At 42.0% G+C, this 25,053-nt stretch overlaps 1 protein-coding gene and 1 long non-coding RNA gene across 2 annotated transcripts in view; both read left to right on the top strand.

Moving 5' to 3' along the window:
• The window catches only part of LOC121712289, a 170,356-nt gene extending 165,611 nt beyond the window's left edge, over nucleotides 1–4,745 (top strand). Inside the window, exon 3 of the long non-coding RNA XR_006032574.1 lies at nucleotides 4,642–4,745. This is a non-coding gene — a long non-coding RNA (uncharacterized LOC121712289). The remainder of the gene's footprint in view (nucleotides 1–4,641) is intronic.
• Nucleotides 4,746–5,107: 362 nt separating this feature from the next.
• LOC121712257 lies at nucleotides 5,108–10,852 on the top strand. The gene is made up of 12 exons (XM_042096387.1): nucleotides 5,108–5,591; nucleotides 5,693–5,777; nucleotides 7,988–8,062; nucleotides 8,294–8,343; nucleotides 8,433–8,571; nucleotides 8,844–8,969; nucleotides 9,157–9,251; nucleotides 9,391–9,472; nucleotides 9,781–9,913; nucleotides 10,058–10,509; nucleotides 10,603–10,685; nucleotides 10,784–10,852. Exons 1-11 carry the CDS (start codon nucleotides 5,248–5,250, stop codon nucleotides 10,660–10,662), a joined length of 1,641 nt encoding a protein of 546 aa, XP_041952321.1. The 5' UTR covers nucleotides 5,108–5,247; the 3' UTR covers nucleotides 10,663–10,685; nucleotides 10,784–10,852.
• Nucleotides 10,853–25,053: the final 14,201 nt, after the last annotated feature.

The following is a 25,053-nucleotide window of genomic DNA, read 5'->3' as shown; positions in this document are numbered from 1 at the left end:
ACCTACGATTACACTCCGTAAGATAAATATCACAACTGGTGCTGCGCAGCGCCGATAGCTTATGACTTGGTGGACTGAACACTGTTTTTCCCGGTGTTTTGTATGCATTCTAGCTACTGTCAGTGACGCGAGAGAACTTAAGTTATTAGGAAAGTGCGGTGTAAGTTTAGGCTACATTAATTTATGCGTAGTGCCAGTGTCATTCATTTATTTTACATGTCTTACAACATACATGCATTCACAGTCGAGTGAAGTCAGATATAAGCATAGGCCTACAAAGACGCTTAGAACTCACGTTAAGCCGATGGTAGCACACTGAATGCGAATGCGCGATTTGATGCAGGCAAAAGTATTGACTGTTACTAACGAAGGTTTTATAGCAATATTATAAATGTGGCGACAGAATAGCCTAGAACTTGGGTAAGCCTTGCGTTTAGTAGGAGTAGGCGAAAAAACATCCAGATTACAAAACAGCTTTCACACATTTATCAGGCCTCTCTACAGTCTAACTGCAATCAGACTATTAATATTCAGACCAGACAGTAGGCTAGGCTAAATTTCCTTTTCAATTATCATAGCCTTGAAACAATTAAAGCATAAGCTATCAGAATATTTACTGTAAACACTTTTTAAGGCCAGGGCAGAGAGAAATGTTCTTTCTGGACTCTATGAGTGAGGCAACAGGATTTGAGTTTGAATACAAAACTTTGCTTAGGTTACAATAATAATTGTATTTCCTGTTATGAGATGGTCACGTTCTTATGACTGTTCTCACAGCAGTGGTTTTGCAGAATGCATTCATAAGGTCATGTTCTGTTAACCATGCACCAGGGGCAGCCGTGGCCTACTGGTTAGCGCTTTAGACTTGTAACCGGAGGGTTGCCGGTTTGAACCCCGACCAGTAGGCACGGCTGAAGTGCCCTTGAGCAAGGCACCTCACTGTTCCCCGAGCGCCGCTGTGGTTGCAGGCAGCTCACTGCGCCGGGATTAGTGTGTGCTTCACCTCACTGTGTGTTCACTGTGTGCTGATTGTGTTTCACTAATTCACGGATTGAGATAAATGCAGAGACCAAATTTCCCTCAAAAGAGTATATATACTTACTTATACAATGTGGTCACGTGTTTATGACTGTTTGAGTTTTAATTTCACATACATTCAACAGGGATCTTGCGGAAAGGGTTCACCCAGGGCAGTGGACTGAAAAGACAGGACATTAATTTGTTATATGCATTTAGAAGTGGGTCCTCACATTTATATAAGTATATATAATCTATTGATTCCGTGATGGAAATTTGGTCTCTGCATTTATCCATGAATTAGTGAAACACACTAAGCACACAGTGAACACAGTGAGGTGAAGTACACACTAATCCCGGCACAGTGATCTGCCTGCTACAGCAGCGCTCGGGGAGCAGTGAGGGGTTAGGTGCCTTGCACTTCAGCCATTCCTACTGGTCGGGGTTGGAACCAGCAAACCTCCGGTTACAAGTCCGAAGCACTAACCAGTAGGCCACGGCTGCTATGTGTTTCAGGCTGTTATGTGTTTCACAGCTGTTATGTGCTTCAGTTTCAAGCATTTCAAGCATTCAACCTGCGTTTACTTAACTATTCATTAAAATCGTTAAAATTCTTGTGGCACAAAAGCAACAATTAATGTTTTTTGAAAGGTTTTATGTTCTATATCTTCATGCTAATGGTGAGATATATTCCTCTCCTTCATATACATACAGTATACGTTTGATTTATATATTTATTTACTTTTTAATGTGCGTTTTTTGTGCAGATGGCCTTGTACATTGTACTGGATGCCCCCTTTGACTACACAATTGTAAGAATTTGCCATTGTCATTACATTGCTTGGATCAGAATTTCACAAAACTACATATTACTGACTGCATAAATCTATATGTTATTTGTGTTCAGATGGACATGCCAGCTGGAAGTGGTGGTGCTTGATGTTGATTGAAAATTTTGGACTTGACAGGTACTTAATTTTCTTAAGAACATTTTAGAGATCCATATAACTTCAGTTGTTGCGTGTGTTACATACATACATACTGTACATATCTATCTATCTATCTATTTTTTCTAGTCATGGCAGGCTTTTTGCCCACTGGGCAGAGGAGTCCAGAGATGTCCTCGGTGGAAAACATCAGCCTGTGTTCCGCCTAAGGAGGCGGACCTTTAAAGACACAGAGCAGGGAAACGTCTGATTTGAGTCTGGTTTGCAGCGCAATGTTAGGAATCATAAAGAATGCTAATCTACAATTGGAATTCCAGGTTGTTGAGTGCATCAGGGAGGCCAGTGAGTGGGTTCAGATGCAACTGAACAATAATTCATTCATTCGGAAAGTGGTGATGCCTCCCTTTCTCCAGATGGAGGCAGCTGAGGCTGCTGAGGCAGTCCATCAGTTCAAAAAACACGAGGAAACATATGACATGGAAATACAGCATGCCATAGGCCTACTTAAAGGACCAGTATGTAGAAAATAATGGAAAATAAACTGTAACCATTCCAAAAATGATCACCATATGTTGTCAGAGAGTAAGGAAACACGATGAATTGAAGTAATGGCTTATTTGACAGCATACTCTAACCCGTAAAACCCCGTAAAACCCATGAAAAAAAATGAGTTACGGGGCGGAATCTCGGAATTTTCGTTTATGTTTTGAACAATTAATTCTAGAATAGCGTATTAATAATGGGCTGGCGTGTCCTCCTATTTGTGTTGCCAAATTAGCAAAGGCTAATCAACTTGCTGTCAATTGTAGTCATGAACGCCTACGAGATAGGGTGACCAGACGTCCCCGGTTTCCGGGGACAGTCCCCGATTTCGGTGACCTGTCCTCGGCTGGAGCTGGCCCCGGAAAAGTCCCCGGTTTTCACTGTGACTGACAGACCCGAAATTGGAAAATAAAGAAAGAAAACACTGACCAAACGTACAGTTGCGCACCCTTCACGCACAGGCTCAAGCCAGTCAAAGCAAGCGCTCAGCTCAGACCTCAGAGATGTTCTAGAGTGCCCATATTTCTGGTAGGCTATTTCGATTGGTAGAATCTATGAAATGAAACCACTTGTGCGGGGTAATTATTAAACTATTCATCACGAACGTGCCAGCTGCTCAAGTCCAGGTTAAACTAAAATTGCGGAGTAGCCTACTCGTCACACAGATAGCATATATATCATACGCAGATATCACGTGAACGGTCAGAATCTAAGCTTTCCAATGATATTAGCGCCAAGTTTCTGTGATAAATGGTTCGCGAGAAAATTAACAATGAACTTATGTAACAACTCTAGCGTAGGCCTACAACAAGCGGTTCCTGAGTAGTCCGGTTTTGAAATTGCAACAAATTTCTACATGGTCTCCAACTTTGGGCCAAAATTATAATGTAGGCATTTTCTCATGTAAACTATTTATGTCAGTACAAAATTATTTGTAAATTGTTTAGCCAGAGTAGGCCTATCCCACCATAATGGTTGTCATTTGCCAGATTGCCAGACAATCACCTACAAATATCAATGTAGCCTATATTTCTACTGGCATGCTTCCTAATGACAAAAATATAAAGGGGAAAAAATCATGAGACGTGAGTTATTTTTTCTTGATATAAGACTGACAATAGGCCCTATTAGGCTACATAAGACAAATAGTATCACATCATACATTCTCAGATATGGGTATAGCACAGACTGTCCTGAAAAAAAGAAGATAGGCAATACAATGACCAAGATAACTAGCTAGATTAACTATCTGAACAACACGGCCACTAGGATATAATTTCATGGAGTGCTGAAATGTAGCCAATACTATTTTGGACATTTAACTGTGAAACTGTGAAGAAAATATGCTTTGTGGTTGGGCAATATTATAACTTATTGCAATATTATAATTATTCCACCTGTGTGTGCATGGTTAAAATTCTGAAGTGCAAGTTAGGCTACAGCACAAATATTTTCCATCCATAGATAATGAAGTCTAACCTCTGAATTTATTTTCAAAGTGCACCAGATTGACGCATTTAAACGTTAAAATATACCAACTTTTCTTACGGGGGAGCATCCCCCCGAACCCCCCTAGGGGTGCTTATGGACTAATGCAGCTCTAGTGACACCCCTGGGACAGTGTCCCCGTTTTAAGTTTACAAAGATTAAAATATTACATGTTTTACGCTTCTCAACTGAAAATGTCCCTGGATTTTTCTCAGAAATCTGGTCACCTTACTACGAGAGGCAGGCAAATTCCCAAAATTAAAACAAGAAACAAATTAAGTGGACATCGGAGGAGCTTCCTGAGATGGTGACATCTTCGTCAAACGAAGAATATCAAGTCTGACGCAGAGCTGGCCATATTTCTCCACAACAGGTAGCCTAGGCCAGGGATTCCCAAACTGTGGTACGTGAGTTTACATTAGGGGGTACGCGAGATGAAAAGGGCAATGTCTGAAAGGTGTTGAAAATTATTTTATTTTTATTCTTATAGGCTTAAAAGCCTATGTTCTCTTTGCTCTTTGAGTTTCATAATGTTGTTCTCCACACTGTTTTAGTGTGAGAGCTCATAGACCAGTTTCACGTTTTGATTTTGTTACTTGTTATCATGTAGGGTGGCTAATTAAACATGATGCCTGGAATATGTCAGTAGAATGTGTTACGTTTAATTATGTGTCGGATGGTGCGGGTACGCAAGCCAAGTCAGGAGGTGGTGGTACGTGGGGGGGAAAGTTTGGGAACCGCTGGCCTAGGCTAAACTTCAGTTAGCTTAAACTCGACAGAACACCGGATTTCTACAACTCTGCCTGTAAGCCAACAATATATGGTTATGGTAGAGTTAAAGGCTAAGGCAAAGCTACTAGGCCTTGCTTGTGTAACGGTTTAAGGGATTTTAAGCAACCGATTTAATTGGGGGGGGGGCTTAAATCAGGTTTTAAGGGAAAACCTTAATTTAAGGTGTTTTGTGCAACCGGATTTGTATGTTTAGGCTACAACTGAAGGATTCTAGAATGCTCTGCTCTAACACCTTTGATTAACAGTAGGCTAACAGAGATTTGCTAAATTGTGACGTTTGATTCGGTTGATATCTGTTGTATTGTGACGTTTCGTGTGTAGGCTATAGGCTACACGGTTAAATATAGGCTAAAAGGTTTCCTGCATTTACTAGGCTACTCATTGTCGCCAATCCCAAAAGGGGTAGCCCGTTTTTCGTTGCCAAACAAAAAATATAACCTACCAGGGTATAACCTAGGTTATGGATTATCCCAATAGGGATGACCGGCACTGTAAACCCAGTGCTACCCTACCCCTGTCGTCCCCGGAGGAACAGGAAGAAAACACCTCCCAATCCCATGAGGAAACAACGACCCCGTCCGAAGAGGTGAGGGTAGGCCTGCCTGAGGAGCGAGAGCCTGCATCCCTAACGGAAATCTTTGTAAGGGCATCTTCATCAGATGCCACATGTGAGGGTTTGGAAAAGAAACAAGTGTCCGCACTGGAGATACAGACTGAAGCCAGTGTGGATGAGAGGTCCGCTGTTGAAAACTCTGCTTTAAATGAACCCTCGAATCCGACTAGATCTGAGAATCTTTCCATTGGGTAAGGATTTAAAGTTTCACAAACTTGTCAGTGTGTTCATTATGTGATAAACATGCACCACTAAATTAGTTTTAATCGCTGCTTTCTCTTCCAATTGAAAGGGATCATGCCAAGTGGTGGGACTGGTACCAAAATAAGTATGGATATCTCTTTAAGGATGACTACTTTGCTGTCCAGTCTCTTGAGGTTAGGCTCCCTTCCTAGCTATGCTGATTATCTTGCCCTATTTTGACGAACAGAAACGCAGCGCATAGCATATTCTTATTAAGACGCAAAGTTTATTCCTATCTTTCACTCAAATGTTTCGCCATGCGCTTTTCTTTTATTAAACAATGCGCCCAGGGGTGTGGCAATTAACACCTAACGCGTGGCCTGGCGCACTATCTAAATCAGGGGTCTCAAACTCAAATGAGCAGGGCCCCACTTCTGCCAATGTCAACTGATTGGAGGGCCACGTCAGTGTTAAAGAATAATACAAAAAAACAACGGCTACTTCCTAAGTGTTTTTTTCAAATACTTTATTTTCAAACACAAAACTACAAACAGAAAGTGCAAGTCTTTTTTATCTATTTTTAGACACCTGTGCTAGCAACCTTAGCTTATAAATAAAATAATGATAAAGTAAATATTAATACAAATGATAAAACCTGACAAACTAGGCGTCAGGTTTAAGAAAGCAATACCATTGGATTTTTATATCAAAATTTCAAAAGGCCATGGCTTGAAAGTGGTTAGAGATAAAGTCCTATTGTAAATGTAAAAATCTTTGAGTATAAACAAAAGTTTATGAAGGGGGTAAATTTACCCATCTAATTTGCCACTGGATGGCAAGCACCTCAGATTATGCACCTTTAAGTAAATACTGGATGAACATATTTGGGCAGGTTTACTTTTTTTGTCACATTACCCACATAACAAATTAACAAGTAAATAGGAAATAGTAATACAATAGTAAATTATTACTAGCCTAGCCTATAACCACAAGGCCTACAATAAAGTATCCTGGTCAAATCAGTTCCTATCGCGGGTGACTTGTAGTTCTTCAGAGCCCTATTTCTACTAGCCCTGCTGTCTGTACCACGTCCATTACGGACACTATCATCACGATTACCACTGCAACCTCCAAGCTATGTTGGGCAGAGGGTCGAAATAAGCATGGTATGCTTAGTGGACACTGTCGTATACACACAAAGACGCACCTCCATTCACAGACGCACTGTGACTATCACTGTCAATAGACGATCGATCATAATCTCCAAAAGGATATTCTCCTTCAGAATCAGAATAGGTGAATAACATAGCTACCTAAGACTTCATCACACGTGAACGTTTTTCAACATTTGGTGTAGGCCTATTTATGCTTCAATTTGTGCAAAACTATGGCCTGCATCGCTTCCGCGTCATTACAAATGCACGTCTTTGTGTTTCTCGCGTGTAATTCAAGCATTTCCTGAAAACTTTGTGCAGCGATTTTGGGTTTGAATCAAGCTCTGGATGTCTAGCAAATAGTGGAGGAGAGTACAAATTGGATTTGTCACCGTACTTGGAACTATCGTCTATTTTAATCAGTATCGTTGTTTGTCGCAATTAAAAATATCCTCAAGGGCCGGATTACATTATTATTTTGACATACTTCGCGGGCCGGATTTGGCCCGCGGGCCGGGAGTTTGAGACCCCTGATCTAAATCTTACACCATCTAAAAAGCATTACACAACTGACCAAGAAAAACCTGGTCTATAGTGAAAGGTGAATGAAGCACAGCTGAAGAAGCACTGTCATGAGATGTAAGCAGCAACTCCTCTGCAGAATGTCCTTAGGTTTTTTATTCAGTCATTCATTATTGTGTTGCTTTTTTCAGTCTATGTTTTCAATGGTAACCCCTTGTCAGTCAATAGTGAAAGTAACTAACTGTATATAACTGTTTTGTGGTTGACTATGACACCACGGTGAAGTTAGTTTCAATTTCCTATGAGTTAAAATAATAGAATAGTGTAGATGTAAACTATACTCTGCTAGATTTTAGTAAAGCATGGTTTAGTGGAATACCTCTTCCATATGGTCTCGCGTGCAAGCAGATTCCTTCAAATGTTCCCAAAATACCAATGTTTGAAGTTGTGCTGCTTGCTCTTAAAGGGAATGACAGATGTAATTTTCATTGGTTTAAAGGATGTTACATTGATGTTAAAGGATGTTATAAGAACCACCTTTTTGTGCCAAGCGCCCAACGTTTGATAACAAAACCACCCCGAATGTGGACTGGACAAACTCCTAAATGTATTTAATCTATTCGCCAGTGACCATGCGTTTTAGATCACCAAAATAGGGCCCAAGGACGTTAACATTGACAACCTACACAGCTGTTGAGAGTGACATTACTGTCCTGTGGATCTTTCAGTGGGGTGACCTGGAATCGAAATCATCAAATGATCTCTCGGATGACAGTGATAGTGACGAGGTGGAGGATGAGTCGGTGAGTGCTGAGAGGATCACCGGATTGCACATTTTTAACAATCTCAGTTTGATTCATTTTCACACTGGTTGTCTTCATTGGATATATTTTCGTAAAAGAGAAGATTTCTTTCAGTCAGTAACAATAACACCAGTTAAAACAAGAAAGGGTATGGGAAAGTCATTTGTATAAGGTTGTTCAAAGCTTAAGTAAAGTAAAGGTTTTTTTTTCATTCATCGGGACTATGAGCAGCAGGCCAGTGAAGAGAGCATGGTTGTGGACGTCCCTGGAACTTTTGTGCCGTGAGTTGTGAAACCCCTTTGTTATGGTCTTGTTTTGTCATATCCTCACTTAGTTCTATCAGTGGTGTTTTACCCAAATGCTATTGCAGCTGCAACCCTGTCGTGATGGAGGTGTATTACGTGGCCATCTTGGAGTGGAGGCGTGGTCTCCTGACGGAGAGGGTTCCAGAGAGGGATGGGCCTGGACTGAACTGGGGGCTCCTTGCTTTAGTCTGCAAGATGGGCGGAGTAAGTCTGCTTCTCCAGAAATGCATACAGTCTTTCATGTCATTGTGTGTGTGTGTGTGTGTGTGTGTGTGGATATGGAAGGGTGTGACTAAGGAAAATATGCAATGCCATACTTATATACTTATTCAATCACAGCAATTCCATTACTTTATTCAAATAGATCATATTTCCCCACAATATCTTTTCACATTCAACAGTACACAAAAGAGAACATTTGTAAGAAGATCATTTAAAGAATTTGATAATTTTGTTAAAAATGCATATTATTCCAGGTGGTCAGTGGCAGAGTCATTGCCGAGTTGCTGCTGCAGAAAATGAAAACCTTTGACAAGGCAGCTTCCAGAGCCACGGCAGACACCACCACCATTGCTATGGCCCTTATTGCTGGCAAGGCTGAAGTATGCCCCTAGTCCTCTATATCATAAATATACATATCACAGACCATATGTATACACATCAAGCTCAGACGTATAGTTTTTTATGTTATGAATTTAAGTATTGAATATTTGAGACAGAGCAGATATCATGCCTGTCTACTGTCCATATTGTATAAGTTGTCAAAGTAAACCATTACCTGTTTTATAGGAAGCTCTGGATCTAGCTATGAGCCGAGGCTTAATGCACCATGCCTTCATTCTCAGGAGCTTTATTGGAAAACAACCATCCCTTTGGGTGAAAAAGTAAGAACACTTCCACAGCATAAAACTGATCAAAACACAATCAAAAGACATTACTGTACCTCACCTTAATGTTCCCTTTGTTGTTTTTTTTTTTTGTGTGTGTTAATAAATGCTGTATCATTTATGGTTCCTTTTCCAGATTCTTTGATAGTGTTGAGAATGCGGATCCCCTGAAGACGTACTTTCAAGTTCGGTTGGGAGAGATCCCGTCTGTGGCCACTGTGAGTGGTGATATGAACTTACTCATGGACTTGGAGCACACTAAACACTGTTACTGTGGGACTGCTGTTATTCACTGTGCATACTGCAATGATTGAGATTTTCAGAGGGTTATATATACATTTGGTTTACCAATAATTTGAACTTTTCATATTTGTTTTACCCATTTTTAATTAGTTTTACTATGTATTTCTATTTGTTATCCTTGAATATTATTATTGAATTGTACATAAAGTGAGGTGATTCAGATCTTGATGACCTGAGGTTTCAAACCTTCAAAACTGAGGTTTTGGTGTATGGATTCTTAAAGGCCTGTGGCAACGAGAGCATGGGAGACTGGCGTCTTCACCTTGCCATGGTTTTGACATCTCCACCTTGCCATGGTTTTCACGCCTCATTTGGATGTCGCCAGGAGACTGTTGCGAAGATGGGAGAAACTTTTGGTACATCCTACCTATACAAATCAAACAAAAAAAACAAACAAAAAAATACAGCATTGATCTAGAAATATGTTTTCTCTCAAATGTTTTAATTTCAGTTACATCTGTTGTCTTCCGCTGTTTCTCCTCCTCCCTCTCACCCCACAGCATCTAAAGGGCTGACACACGCTGCTCGCTTCTGTCAAATGTTGCTCGAGTTGCAGTCTGAGTACCCAGACACGATTTCTCTGATTAATCGTGTAACAGACTGGATGAACATCCTGAGGGAGACGAATGGAGAAGGAATGGTTGGGAATGTGTGCGGTGGTCAATGGGATGAATGGTCCTTTCGTGGTGATGCAGAGAGGTTCTACCAGATGCCCTCCACTGCTGCTACACTAAACTCACGCTTCACCATGACGAACACAGTTTCCTTTGATGCAATGATCCCTCGGTCTACTCGTGAAGAAAGGCTTGAACAACGTCTGCCAACTTTGGATCCAGGGATGAGGCAGCAGTTAAATGCTGCTGTGATCCCTGCAAACCCCCAGCAGTCAATGGTTGAAGAGAAGGATCGAGCAAATACTCAGACCAAGACCAAGAAGAAATCTTTCAAGAAGGTTTGCATCTACAACATTTTGCATCATAGCGTGATAATTCATCTCTAAATGTTGATGTGAGGTCACTGAAAGGATTTTATTTGTCTGTTTTAGAAATCGTGGTTTAGGTGTTTTGGATGCTTTGCATGTTTTGGCAGAAAAGAGATGGACTAGGTCTATTTTTACCATTTGAGCAGGTATGGATGTTGTTTTTAAATTATTAATGCAGCCTCTGACGATTTTACTTTGGTGCTGTTTTGTTCTTATCATTCTCTCTCTCTCTCTCTCCCTGCAGAACCAAATAACCTTATCTCCATCCCCTCAACAATCCAACAGACTTCCTGTTTTGAAAACCAAAACAAATAAAATATTTTATTATATAAAATGAACAACCGCTTGGTTTTTGTATTGTAGTCTTCTGGACACTGAAAATAGGATTATATACAGAATGTATAATTTCCTTGTGAGCGTTCTGTCACCATAGTGGCAGTATGACTATGTGCTCTGACTACCATGCTAATGCCTCTCTCTGGTGCTGTAAACATGGCGTAGGTTTATTGAAGAGAAAACCAGAGGTCCATTTCAAAAAAGTAGAATTAGGAAAATCCAACATAAGAGATAAAGCGAGGCTTGACCTGTCTGAGCATTCTAGGTCAACACATTTCTGGAATACCAAGCCAGGAAGAATGGGCAACTACGTTAAGTCAGGTGTAAGTCATTCGTGATGGCCCACATTTGCTTTGAATGTTTCCATAAAATGAATGACTCAATGTGCTTTTCCGCTTTGAGTTCCAACTTTTTTTCAATTCGAGGGTCAGGGACAAGGACATGATGTCTTAGGACGTTGCTTAATTATATAGGCCTATTACAGTGGTGGGTAGTAACGCGTTACAAGTAACGCAAATGAGTAAAAAAAGTACTTTTTTCGGGTAAAGAATACTTTCCACGTTCCTGTGAGGCTGTAATTTTACTCTTACTCGAGTAAATATTTGAACTAGAATTGTACTCTTTACTCAATTACATTTCCCATTGGGCCTTCATTAAAATGAGTATTTCGATAGAAGTAGGCTACACATATCTTCGTTGACTGGAACACAAGTATACACGTTAGCGACGCACCCTCCTTAGGTTGCAACATTGTTACACAGCAGAGAAGCGAGTCGGCCGTTACGTTGGTACTGAGGACTAGAAACGCCATGGATGCAGAGATGAACGTTAGTAGCCTACTACCAAAAGCAGCCCCCACTCCCATGGTCAACGTCTGGCCACATCTGCAACACTGTTCCGTCCCATGCGAAGGAAGGGAGACAACCGTATAATGAAAGGAATGTGTCAGCCTAAGCATAACAATATCAGCCTTCAAAATGTTGAGGTATTATTTTCTATCAGTGGTTCTCATAGTGCTACTTAGTGAGCTAGTACTAGCTGTATTCGACTGAAACAAAGGCTATTTCTTGACATAACTCGGGGGTCTCCAAAAATAGTGCCCGCGGGCACCATGTAGCCTGCGGAAAGCCTTTACGGCGCCCACAGCGCACTTTCTAAAAATAGCCAACAAGTCGCCTGCAGATCACGCTCTAAAACATCCTCCATTGTGGATATTTAATTGTAGGCCATGCATCTGTAATATTGGCTATATTAGCTTGCTCATCTGGTGTAGCCAATGCAAGCATATCTCTGCAAAAGTTCTGTGTCTCTTCCGTGTCCGTACGGTTCGTGCATGATTGTTCAAGGACTGAAAAACAATTGCTTTAGGTCACAAGCCCTTTCTCCTCCGTAGCCTACTGGTGTAGCAATAGCGTTGAAAATCTTGTGGCATACCAATAGGACTGTCAGATCATGGAGAGATTTCAGATGTGCAATAAGGCGTCTTCCTAAGTTAGAATGTTGGTGATTGCTATTGAATGTTACAACCGAATTGTTCACTGAAATCCGAACTTAAACAACCTCTGAATTATGAATGGTGGGCATGCTATTTGTAATCTACATTATTAATTGCATTAAAGATGGCTTTTTTCGTTTAAAAAATTAAATCAGATTCCTCATGGAAACTTTGAATTGAACTAACTGAACAAAAACGGTCAGTGTTGCATATTGATATTGATGTATTAATATATAAAGGCTCATAGGCCTACATAATATTGATAACTTAAATGTAAAAATCACATAGGTCTATTATTTAGGAGGATCACCCTCGCAAAAAAGGAGTGAGGGTCTGTTTGTTTCAAATGAGTAGCCCTATGATTTTGGATCCTTCAGGTAGCCCTCAGTCCCAAAAAGGTTGGAGACCCTGGTATAACTAGTAGAATGTATGCTTCAGGAAGGGTTGACAACACAATATAACTTGCTGATTATATGCAGCAATTATTGTATGGGATTTTGTAGATTGCTTAACCAAAATGTAATAGTTGGTAACTTGTTCCAGCTATCATCTCCCTCTACCATTCTCCCTCTCTCTCTCTCCCTACTTTGGTAGTTGTGTTTCAATTTGATTCCTTGAAATGCACCACTGACTATCAAAATACAGATGTGCTGTTTGAAGTTGCAGTGCTTGCTTCTAAAGGGAATGACAGGTGTCATTCTGATTGGTTTAAGCACCAGGCACCTGGTTTTTGCACCAGGTACCTGACGTTTGATAACAAAACCACCCCGAGTGTGGACTGGACAAACCCCTAAATGTATTTAAGCTATCCGCAAGTGACCATGCGTTTTAGATCACCAAAATAGGGCCTGTTATGTCTTTTTCACTGATCCAAGCACATCAATACAAAAATGAAAAGTAACTTGTAATTTCAGTAGTTTCATAACAAAGTACTTTTTTACTTTTACTCGAGTAGGTTTGTCCAATTGGAATATTTACTTTTACTCAAGTAGATGTTGAAGGAAGTAAATATACTTGTACTTGAGTATAGATTTTCAGTACTCTACCCACCACTGGCCTATTAGCAGGGAGGAATTTTTGTGTGTGTAGGGCATGGGGATTTCCCTCCTTCTTATTGGTCTTGAAGTAACATTGATTAATGCTTCATCTAAGTAAAGCGCTGCAACATGAGAACAGTCTAGTAAATAATTATCTGACATCAGAAACCAGTGTTTCCCACTAAATTTAATTCTATTTGTGGTGGTAGGTTTGCAGAATTAACTTGAATGCAACAGTTTTTAACAAATTAGTGCAGCGTGGTTATGATTCTAACCAGCTTTAAGTGCAATTTAGTACAATCTGAAAAATCACTGTGTGGTGGTCAATGTTGATATTGTGGTGGGCCGCCACACATAAGTCAATGTATGGGAAACACTGGAAACAAATACTTTGTGTTACAACTTTGTTGCTAGGATACGGGGACGCTGGCGAGACACGCCGCTCCGTCTGGCATCATGTTTTTGTTTGTTTTTATGTAATGTTTTATGTAATGTCATGTTTATTTTTTCTATTGATTTGTCTAGTTAAATGTTTTCTCCCTTTATTTATGTTATTTTTGATAGTTTTCGTGTTATTCTCTTAGTCCTTTTAACTGCTTTCAAGTCGGCTGATGTTGTTAACGTCTGTCCATTGGGAGCTTGCTATGGCTAGCTTTTGCCCTGGGCCTCTTACATCCTTCAAATCCATCTGTGAGCCGGTGCTGCACTTCGCTGTCTGGTCGAGGGGATTTCTCGGGACAGTAGCTGGAGCTACTCTGCAAAAGATCTACCGAGGCCGCCGAGCTGTTTCTGACCTGTGAGCTGCCATGCCAACTGGAGTCTGGTTTGAACAGACTAACGTTAACGTTAACGTTGAAGAACTCTGCATTACGGACCAACAAACTGTCGCTGTTATAGCAGCTATGTCCACCGAGTTGCCGATCGCTCACGACTTTCGGACTGGTTTGCTTCCAGTAATCTCCAGACTAACAAGGCCTAACGTTCATGTTATCTCCAGACTGCCAGTGAGTGTAAAGAACTTTGTTGGCGTTGCATCGGTTGTGGAGACACAGCTGTGCGCAGTTTCACGCGAGTCATCATTGCCCTTCAGCCGGCTGGAAATTGGACTAATTTTATTTTTATATTTTACTTGTTTTATTTATTAATTTGTTTGTTGTCTGTCTTGTGTGTCTTGGTGTCACAGGTGCGCTGGCGACTATGCCGCTCCGTCCGGCATCTTTTGCGTTTGTTATTTCTTAAATGTAGTTCTATGTCTTGGTGTCACGGGCACGCTGGCGACTACGCCGCTCTGTCCGCTATTGTCTTTGTTAGTGTATGTGTCAATGACAATGTCTTATATGTGGAGCACTTTGGTTTGCACGTTGTGCATGTTAAATGCGCTATACAAATAAAACTGACTTGACTTGACTTGACAAATACTGGGTAACTCTCAGCGCTCGCAGTGCTGACACAGAGGCTTCTGCGTGATGACTGGTTGGCCTTGACATAGCACGATATTTCCGGCTCTGTAACCAATCATAAATGGCTCGTTTCAGTGGAAAAGCTAGTTGGACAAATGAAAGAAAACGAAAAAGATTCAGTGCTGAAGTGCCCTCAAAAGTATCCTATTGATTTTTGTTGTACAAAATGTTTCAGTGCCCTCTATAGACCCTTTCAACAATAAAAACAAAAACAATGCTTGAACGTTCTATTTGGGCCCCAATCTACTTCCTCTGCATTAAGATAACATATGGAATGTTAAAACGGAAGTCTTGTGGGGCCAACTATGATGCTGATAATGGAACTCTCTTGAAAGGGTCCATAGTGCCACTTCAAATAATACATTTGAAGAACGTGTCTTAATGAGTGCCCTTCTAGGGGTGTCAATGAAATGCAACAACCTATAAGGTTCCCTTAAAATGGTCTATACTTGGCATTCCCTATGTGTGCTGTTATGGAGTGCCCTATACTGCCCCTATATGACAGTGTCCCAGAGGCGCACCTTGTCAACAGGCAAGGCAGGCAACTGCTTGGAGCCCCCCCCCCCCCCGAGACCTGGTCTCAGCGCGTTTGCCGGTGGGACAAGCGAGAATTTCGTCCAGATTGAATGATTGAGTCATTTTGTGTGCTCCTGTCCTGTTGTACTGTACAAACAGTGGATCTGTGAATGTATGCTATGGTCTTATAAACAGAGGATCTGTGTTCAAAAGACTACTGTAGTAAATGTCAATCGAGGGTGCAAAGTGATGACGGATAAACATTGGAGTTTGGCATTGACTCAGTGAATGGTAGGATAATGTTAATTGGCAGAAAGATTGAACATGGTTTGTTAAGTCTATATGACAATAAACTTGAGCTAGCTAGCGACAGTTACAACTAGTTAAACTAACGCCGCTGACTTATGCCAGCAACCATTTCACTTTGATAATAAACTACATTTTGGTACAACATATATAGAGCAGGAATAACAGAATTTGGCTTAAGCAGTGAGGAGAAATTTTATGCAAAGTGTCACTCCCTAAGACTGCCCATTGCCTAAATTTATGGTCGTTTAATATTGAATGTCGGAGTAATTACATTCCAAAACGTAGCCTACCTTAAGCTGCCACCTCTGGCGAAAAGTTAATAGTTTTGCATATCAGTAGTAATACATTTCACGCAGCTGTGTTAATCACGGAAAGCGCGAATGAAGTGGACACTTCTAAATGGAACCCAACCCACTGTACAGTAGCTCAAGGTCTGTGGCTAAAGCAGCCATAATGAAAGCGTTATCATTGTTTGGATACTTCACACACACGTGTTTTTTAATTGCATAGACTACAACTACCAAGCTGGAATCAAAGCACATCGACTCCCCTCTCACACCCTAAACACGCACTTCGAACAAACAAAAAGCATCTCAGTCTCACGGTAGCCATAGGCAAAACTGTATCGGACCGGTGTAACGTTGGTACTAAATCATCCTTCGCAAAGAATGATTTTTGTAGCACGTTCAACAGGTACAGCCCTGCCCTGGATACATCTCTCAACGTGCGCTCTAAACATTTGGTTTAAATGGAGATGTAGATCATCACGGGTGCGTTAATAAATCTACATTGCGGCGAGTTGACACAAATTATTCACTTTGACGAATTTATGTAGTTTCAGTCCTAGTTACTTTACTTTGGGCCATGCTCTTCCTGACTTGAATCACCTTTGAAAATAGAGGATTGAAGTAGCCTATATGGGTGTTTGGGAATGAATGTTGACTCAGATGCTTTTTGAGACTTTGAGCAGAAATGTCCCAGCCCGGTGTTTAGGATGCATCATAGACAGGTTATCTTTCAGGTAGCCTATATATTTTCCATTAAAAAACCATCACATAGCGAATGTGTTGTGGCTAACTCACTTAGCTCCTGTTAGTAGCCTAGGTTATTGTCATAAGCAAATGAGATGACAGTCGAAAGATACAATTAGTGCTGCTATCAATTTGCTTGGTATAACCGCATAGTTTTCTACAAATGCAATCAAATTGGCCTCCATCACTCAACCAATGCTAACGGTAACATTATTGTACCTAGGTCCTATAGCTATTGACATTATAAGATTAACGTACCTGCAGTAAAAAACAAGCATGTCCGATAAACATTCTCAGATTTATTTCGGCTTCAAGAAGAAATGGGAATTACATTTCATGTGAAAATCATCCTATCCTTATTAGACGTTCTCTGCGGTAAACTACAGTCCTTGTAGGAAGCGTCCATTGTTTTTCCAACCCACTTTAGATTAACTTCCAACAAAATTACGTCTCACTGCAACGATGTGCCATCTGGTGGACAAACGACTACGTATCGCCAATACTGGAAATGCAGCCATGATGATGATGAATATTTGGTTTTCCTTTAATCCTACTGAATTTGTAATTATGTATCGGCCGTTCTAATTGCCGATACCGATAGTATGTGCGTGCCTGTGTGCGTGTGTGCACCACCATCTACAGGCTAATGAGTGTACAGTCACTAAATGTACACATAACTTAAATTTTTTTAGACCCCCCCATGGATGAAATTCTACGAAACTTGGCATACCCCCAGAGAATGGTTAATCATATATATAAAATTTGGTGCAGTTCTGAACATCTTAACTGAAGAGAGGGGCGATTAAAGCAGAATGATATTGCATTTTCATTTTTACCTGGGGGGTGCAAATCACAAATGAGTGATTATGGGCTAGGTTGTTTGGGCCCTTGAGACCAACATACCATAAAAATGTCTTCATCCTCGGTGCCACGGTTCAGGTAGTTATTTAGGAAAAGCTGCATTTTTGGGGTTTCGGGGGGCCCAGCGCGGAGGGGGAGTGGCCCCCGGGGACCAAACAATTTTTTTCCGTAAAAGTCTAGTGGGGCTATATACCCACCAAATTTCATGTGCCCCGGTGTTTCGGTGTCCCGGGTATCGTTGACCAAAAATTCAGGAAGTAGATGACTTCGCTAGCAGCGGTCATAATAATAAACAAATTGACCTAGTTTAAATTAAAATGTAAATGGAACTAGGAGCCTTTGAGTGTCTTAGGTCAGTTTGGGGGTTAAGGGATACTCTACAGAGTTTAAACATAATCCCCACAGAATGCATTAAGCCTGCTGGATGACCTTTGGCCTTAAGTAAGCGTGTACCAACCACTATCGCTAATCACCAATCCCTCAGCCCTCTCAGGGATATACCTCTGTGGTATTATCGGTTGGATGTCAGTGGTTCCGAGTTCACATTATCAATATATTTGTTAAACCGATCCATTTGCTTAATGTAGTTGCATGGGGAGAGGTCTGACAAAATACTTAAAAATAGCGCACTCTGCCTTTGCGTGCTGGGCCCTTGATTAAGAACAGGCCGCTGCAAGCCTCACCACAATGTGAAATATAGCCACACTGTAAAACATCACATATGTAATTAGCCATACCTGAACATGTACTGTAGGTTTTCCAGTGTTCTCTGAAATACACCATGAAGACATGAATAGTGTTGACTTTGCACACAGGAAAAATAATGCTATTTGTTTTCTACAGGATAAATTAGATACAACCAGATGCGCCTGTGTCTTTGTGTTCCTTTGTGATGCCCCTCTGTGTTACTTTATGGCAAAAAGTGGCATTGTTCTTTTACTAGTATACTTAGTAGGGTTGTCAAAATAACTGATTAATTTTGATTAATTAATTTGAGAAAAAAATTGACCCCGAGCCGTTCTAGTCAGTAACCATTAGACTGTAAAACGAAGGAGAGAGAAGAATGTGCTGCCTAGATCACTGATTGGAACATTTACTTTTAAAAAACGGCCTGATGGTGTTGATAACAATAAAGTATTGATTAAAATAAAGTCCTCTGCAAAGTCTGCAGCAAGGAATTTGCATATCACCGGAGTTTGTCAACTCTGAAGTCACACATCAATGCAAAGAAATAGTGTTGACATTGAGGGGAGTGTTAATTTGCTGATTTGGAAAATCAGATCATGCCGCTGTTTTCCTACTGCCTATGTACAAACAGAGAAGTCGGACGGACCCCCCAGTGACGAAGGAGGTCAAGCGCTGGACTGACCAATCGGAAGCCAGGCTACAGGACGCCCTTAGCAACGTTGACTGGGAGATGTTCAAGACGAACTCTGCTGACATCAATGAGTTTACGGAAGTATCATTGAGTTACATCAATATGCTAACTGATTCCATCATCCCAACTGTAAAGATCCGAAGCTTCCCTAACCAGAAACCATGGGTGGATAGAGAAGTGAGAACGGCATTAAAGACACGCACCATGACTTATAATGCTGGGCTTATTTCAGGGGATATGACGGATTACAAAGCAGCATCTTATAGTTTACGTAGTGCAATTAAAGATGCTAAGCGGCGCTATAGAGACAGAGTTGAAGCTGATTTCTTGGAGGGTGATCCAGCACGAGTGTGGAAAGGACTCCGAACCATCACTGGCTTTGAAAGAAAGTCCCCTCCTATGATGAATGTGAGTAAAGCCCTCCCTGATGAACTTAATGCTTTTTATGCTCGCTTTGACATGAAAAACACAGACTATATTGGACTAGCTGCAGCATGTGAAGCAAATGAGGATGCACCTTTCTGTGTCTCTGAGGTCGATGTGAGCAATGCCTTTAGGAGGGTAAATTGTAGAAAAGCTACTGGACCAGATGGAATTTCTAACAGGGTTTTGAAATCCTGCGCTGCTCAGTTAGCTCCTGTGTTCACTTATATCTTTAACACATCATTGGCTCAAGAGACAGTTCCTACTTGCCTCAAGCAGTCTGTTATTGTTCCAGTACCGAAAAACAAAAGTCCATCATGTCTGAATGACTACCGCCCAGTAGCCCTGACGTCTACAGTGATGAAGTGTTTTGAGAAGCTTGTGAAAAACATTATCTGCTCATCCCTCCCTGCCTCCTTCGACCCCCTCCAATTTGCTTACAGAGCCAACAGGTCTACAGAGGATGCCATCTCAAACCTCATGCACACCACCTTAACTCACCTGGAGGAGGGGAACGGGAATTATGTGAGGATGCTGTTCATTGACTTTAGTTCAGCATTCAACACGATAGTACCTCTCACCTTGGTCACAAAGATGAAGGCCTTAGGACTGAACACCACCCTGTGTCACTGGATATTTGACTTCCTCACCAACCGTTCACAAGTGGTTAGAGTGGGGGGTCTGACATCTGACTCATTAACCATCAGCACTGGTGCTCCCCAAGGCTGTGTTTTGAGTCCACTGCTGTACAACATCTACACACATGACTGCAAAGCCAACAGTAGTCATACCTCCATCATCAAGTTTGCAGATGACACAGTGATCTTGGGCCTGATTAGTAACAACAATGAACAGTTCTACTTGGATCAGGTTGATGAGGTGGCACAGTGGTGTCAATCTAACAGCTTGACACTGAATATCAATAAAACCAAGGAAATGGTAGTGGATTACAGAAGGCAGCAGCAGATCTACAGTTACACCCCACTAATGATCAGCGGGCAACCTGTAGAGAGAGTCACAAGTTTTAAATACCTTGGTGTCCACATTACTGAAGACTTAACATGGACTGTTAACACTCAATATGTTCTGAAGAAGTCCAGACAACGACTCTACTTCCTTCGTCAGCTAAGGAAATTCAAAGTTTCTACATCCATCATGAAGGCCTTCTACACTTCAGCGGTTGAGAGTGTTCTAACTGGTAGCATCATCACCTGGTATGGGAACTCCACAGTTAGAGATTGTAGTACTCTGCAGAGAGTAGTGCGCTCAGCTGAACGTACTATAAGAACTCAACTCCCTGCTCTACAAGATATCTATTCCAGAAGAGTACTCCTAAGAGCCCAAAAGATTCTGAAGGACTCTTCTCATCCTAACAATGGATTATTCCTACCGCTGAAATCAAGAAGACGCCTATGTAGTCACAAAGCCAGAACTGAGAGACTCAGGAGAAGTTTTTATCCCCAGGCCATCCGAACTCTGAACTCACACTATACTGACTTTGCACACATTCACTCCTCAGCACTCTCAAACATTTCCCAACTCTGAACTCACACTATACTGACTTTGCACTCATTCACTCCTCAGCACTCATGACCCCCCCCCCCCCCACACACACACACACACACACCCACACACACCTACAAGACTTTTAGCACTTTTACATCCCTCTCCATATGCTACAGACCTTTTATTTATTTTCTTATTTCATCACACGTCAAAACACACACACACACACACACACACACACACACACACATATCTGACTTTCTCCAACTTTTGCACACTTTTTATTTATTATTTTTGATTTCTCCTCCATCTACCCATGTCCTTGATTGCCTAGCCTTTCTGCCCCCCCACCCCCCACCCCCCACCCCACCCCCATCCCCAACACACACACTTACATCATCACTGTCATCACTTCACATACATACAGCACTCCTCTACATACTTGCTGCACACTGCCCCCCCCCCCCCCCCCCCCCCCCCCACCCCCCACATACACAGCACATTGTCTTCAGGATCTTCTCCAACACACATCCTCTACATACTTACAGCACACTGCCCCCACCTACCCACACACACACACACACAGTCACTGCTCCACTCCCGCCCACACACACATCTTCACTGTCATCACTCACATACATTACATACAGTACTCAGCTTGCAATAGTAAGTCCCTGACCCCCCCCCCCCCCCCCCCCCCCCCCAACACACACACTTACATCATCACTGTCATCACTTCACATACATACAGCACACTGCTTGCTACAGTAAGCCTCCTCTACATACTTGCTGCACACTGCCCCCCCCACCCCCCACATACACAGCACATTGTCTTCAGGATCTTCTCCAACACACATCCTCTACATACTTACAGCACACTGCCCCCACCTACCCACACACACACACACACAGTCACTGCTCCACTCCCGCCCACACACACATCTTCACTGTCATCACTCACATACATTACATACAGTACTCAGCTTGCAATAGTAAGTCCCTGACCCCCCCCCCCCCCAACACACACACTTACATCATCACTGTCATCACTTCACATACATACAGCACACTGCTTGCTACAGTAAGCCTCCTCTACATACTTGCTGCACACTGCCCCCCCCCCCCCCACATACACAGCACATTGTCTTCAGGATCTTCTCCAACACACATCCTCTACATACTTACAGCACACTGCCCCCACCTACCCACCTACACACTACACACACACACACACACAGTCACTGCCCCACTCCCCTCCCGCCCACACACACATCTTCACTGTCATCACTCACATACATTACATACAGTACTCTGCTTGCAATAGTAAGTCCCTGCCCCCCCCCCCCCCCCCCCTACATACACAGCACATTATTTCATCAGGAAGCTTCTCCAACACACATCCCCAACATACTTACAGCACACTGCCCCCCCCCCCCCCCCCCCCCCAATACACAGCACATTGTCTCATGAGGAAGCTTCTCCAACACACATATTGCACACTGCCCTCTCCCCACATACACAGCACACTATCCCATCTCCCCTGTCATCCCCCCAACACACACACCAAGACCCCTGGCAGTTGGGTTAGCCCCTTGAGCCGTGGATCTGCCCAAGGTTTCTTCCTTGGTAAGGGAGTTTTTCCTTGCCCCTGTTGCTCTTGGGTGCTCCTTGTTGGTGCCCCCCACCCAATCCCAATCCTCCCCCACCTTTTTTATGCAGCCCTTGCCACTTAATCTACTAAACCCCTCTTCTACTGCACTTTTTACCCCCCCCCATTAATGCACAAATAGGCTGACACCAGACATAATTTCACTGCATTTCTTACTTCCAGTAACTATATGCATGTGACAATAAACTTCCTTGTATCCTTGTATCCTTGTATCCTTGTAATTTATTTTTATTGTGTCCCCTAGGTTATATCTGTGGCCTGAAATGCCTTGTATGTTAAAAAAACTTCTTCCCGAAGCATTGAATGAATTTGAATTATAGGTACATATTAGGTCATATCATAGATCAGGGGTCTCAAACTCTGGCCCGTGGGCCAAATCCGGCCCGTGCCCGGCCCAATTCCAGCCCGCGGCCTAATGTCAAAATAATAATGTAATTCGGCCCTTGAGGGTATTTTTAATTGCGACAAACAACTGTCGTGGCAGATATTCAGACTCGGGTCAGAAATTAAGTCCAAACATCTTGCCTACAACGTAACAAAAATACACCATTATAAATGTTGAAGCCAAAAAGAAGGCGCAAAAGTCCGGCAGAGTTCCGTGCAAAAATTCCTTTAATGACTACATAGCGCAAAGCCTGAGTGGATCGCACGATCGCACTCCCGAACAAAGGTAGAACTCTCTTACTTATACCCCTTCAAAATGCTGACACAACACTACCCCGAACCCACAGATGGCGTTATGAAAGGATCGTTGTTCGCTCTTATCTTCGCAAGTCAGCAATATTGCTGCCAAGCGTACAAACTTTTCACCTTAAGTTTACGGAAAGTTCAGGGGTGTACAGTATAGAGTGATCACAGGTCATACATTGTGCATGGGTTAAATATCGTTCGCCCCCCTGTACTCTCTTACTGGTTGTTATGAGTAGAGCTCGCCCTGTGTACGCGTTATCTTGCAGCTTCAAGGCCGACTTTGGTTTCTTCAAAAGGCCTAGGCTAAGGCAGCATGAGACACAGTGCAGCAAAATGAGACACAGGGCAGCAAAAAGAGACATCGGGATACAGAGTGCACATTCTGGTAGGATGGCTTCGTTATGTTATTAGTAATAGTTAAACTTGATATTTAAAATGTTATAAAAGTATGTTAGCTAGGAATAACTTCAGTGTATTACTTGATTATGATTGAGGTTATATGAATACATGCTTTACAGTTTCAAACTCGTTCTCTCATCATGATGTCTACAAACCATAGTGATAATTTTATACAACACAACAACACTGATTAAAATAGACGATAGATCCAAGTACGGTGACAAATCCCATTTGTACTCTTCTCCACCAGTTGCTAGACATCCAGAGCTTCGATTCAAGCCCAAATTTGCTGCACAAGGTTTTCAGGAAATAGGCCTACTTTTATTACACGCGTGAAACATGAAAACGTGCATTTGTTTGTAATGACGCGGAAGTGATGCAGGCCATAGTTTTGCACAAATTGAAGCAGAAATAGACATACACCAAATGTTGAAAAAACGTTCACGTGTGATGAAGTCTTGGGTAGGCTATGTTATTCTCCTAGATTCTGATTTTGAAGGAGAATATCTGCCTTTTGGAGATTATGATCGATCGTCTATTGACAGTGATAGTCACAGTGCGTCTGTGAATGGAGGTGAGTGTTTGCGTGTATACGACAGTGTCCACTAAGCATAGGCCCTACCATGCTTATTTCGACCCTCTGCCCAACATAGCTGGAGGTGGCAGTGGTAATCGTGATTATAGTGTCCGTGATGGACGTGGTACAGACAGCAGGGGTAGTAAAAATAGTGCTCTGGGGCCGTATTCACAAAGCCTTTTATCTTACCACTAGGAGTACTCCTAAATCGCACTAAAAGATTTTAGCTAGGAGTTTTCTCTTAAAAGTTATTCACAAAGCCTTTCAGACCTACTCTTAGTAAGGAAAAATGACAACTCCTAAACTAAGAGTGAGTCTTCGTTGCTATGGATGACGTCATTACTCATGCACGAGCTTGACTGAAGTGACCACCTTGATTGGCTGATGATTGTAACGCGGGAATGATTCCAAATACCTCCCTTATGATGATGAGTGACAGGTGACAGGTCTGAGAATGCGTGCGCTACACAAGTAGTGCGAAGGACGGAAGATGATGAATAACTGAATAAAAAGGCCTAGCCTAAATTAATAAACAGTAAGACAAAACAAATAGCCTAGTAGCCTAATGAAACAGGCCTACGGATTGATGCAGTAGGCTAGCCTATCTTTGCAACATTATTAAATTAATCTGTCACCATATGCGTACGTTTGCAAAGAGGAGAACATTTTAATTTGATTCACAATGAAACGTTACATTTCATTTACATGTTGACAATGAGTAGTTTTGGTTGTTGTTGGTGGCGTTATAGCATCCCTTTTATGCTTACAATGCAAAATTGTTCCCTCGCGATTGGAAGCTCCTGTTGCCGCATACCCATTTCAAAACA

This window comes from Alosa sapidissima, chromosome 6 (assembly GCF_018492685.1).
Source record: "Alosa sapidissima isolate fAloSap1 chromosome 6, fAloSap1.pri, whole genome shotgun sequence".
Classification (NCBI taxonomy): domain Eukaryota; kingdom Metazoa; phylum Chordata; class Actinopteri; order Clupeiformes; family Clupeidae; genus Alosa; species Alosa sapidissima.
Note: the sequence above shows the minus strand (reverse complement) of the source record. Positions and strands in the feature narration are given on the sequence as shown.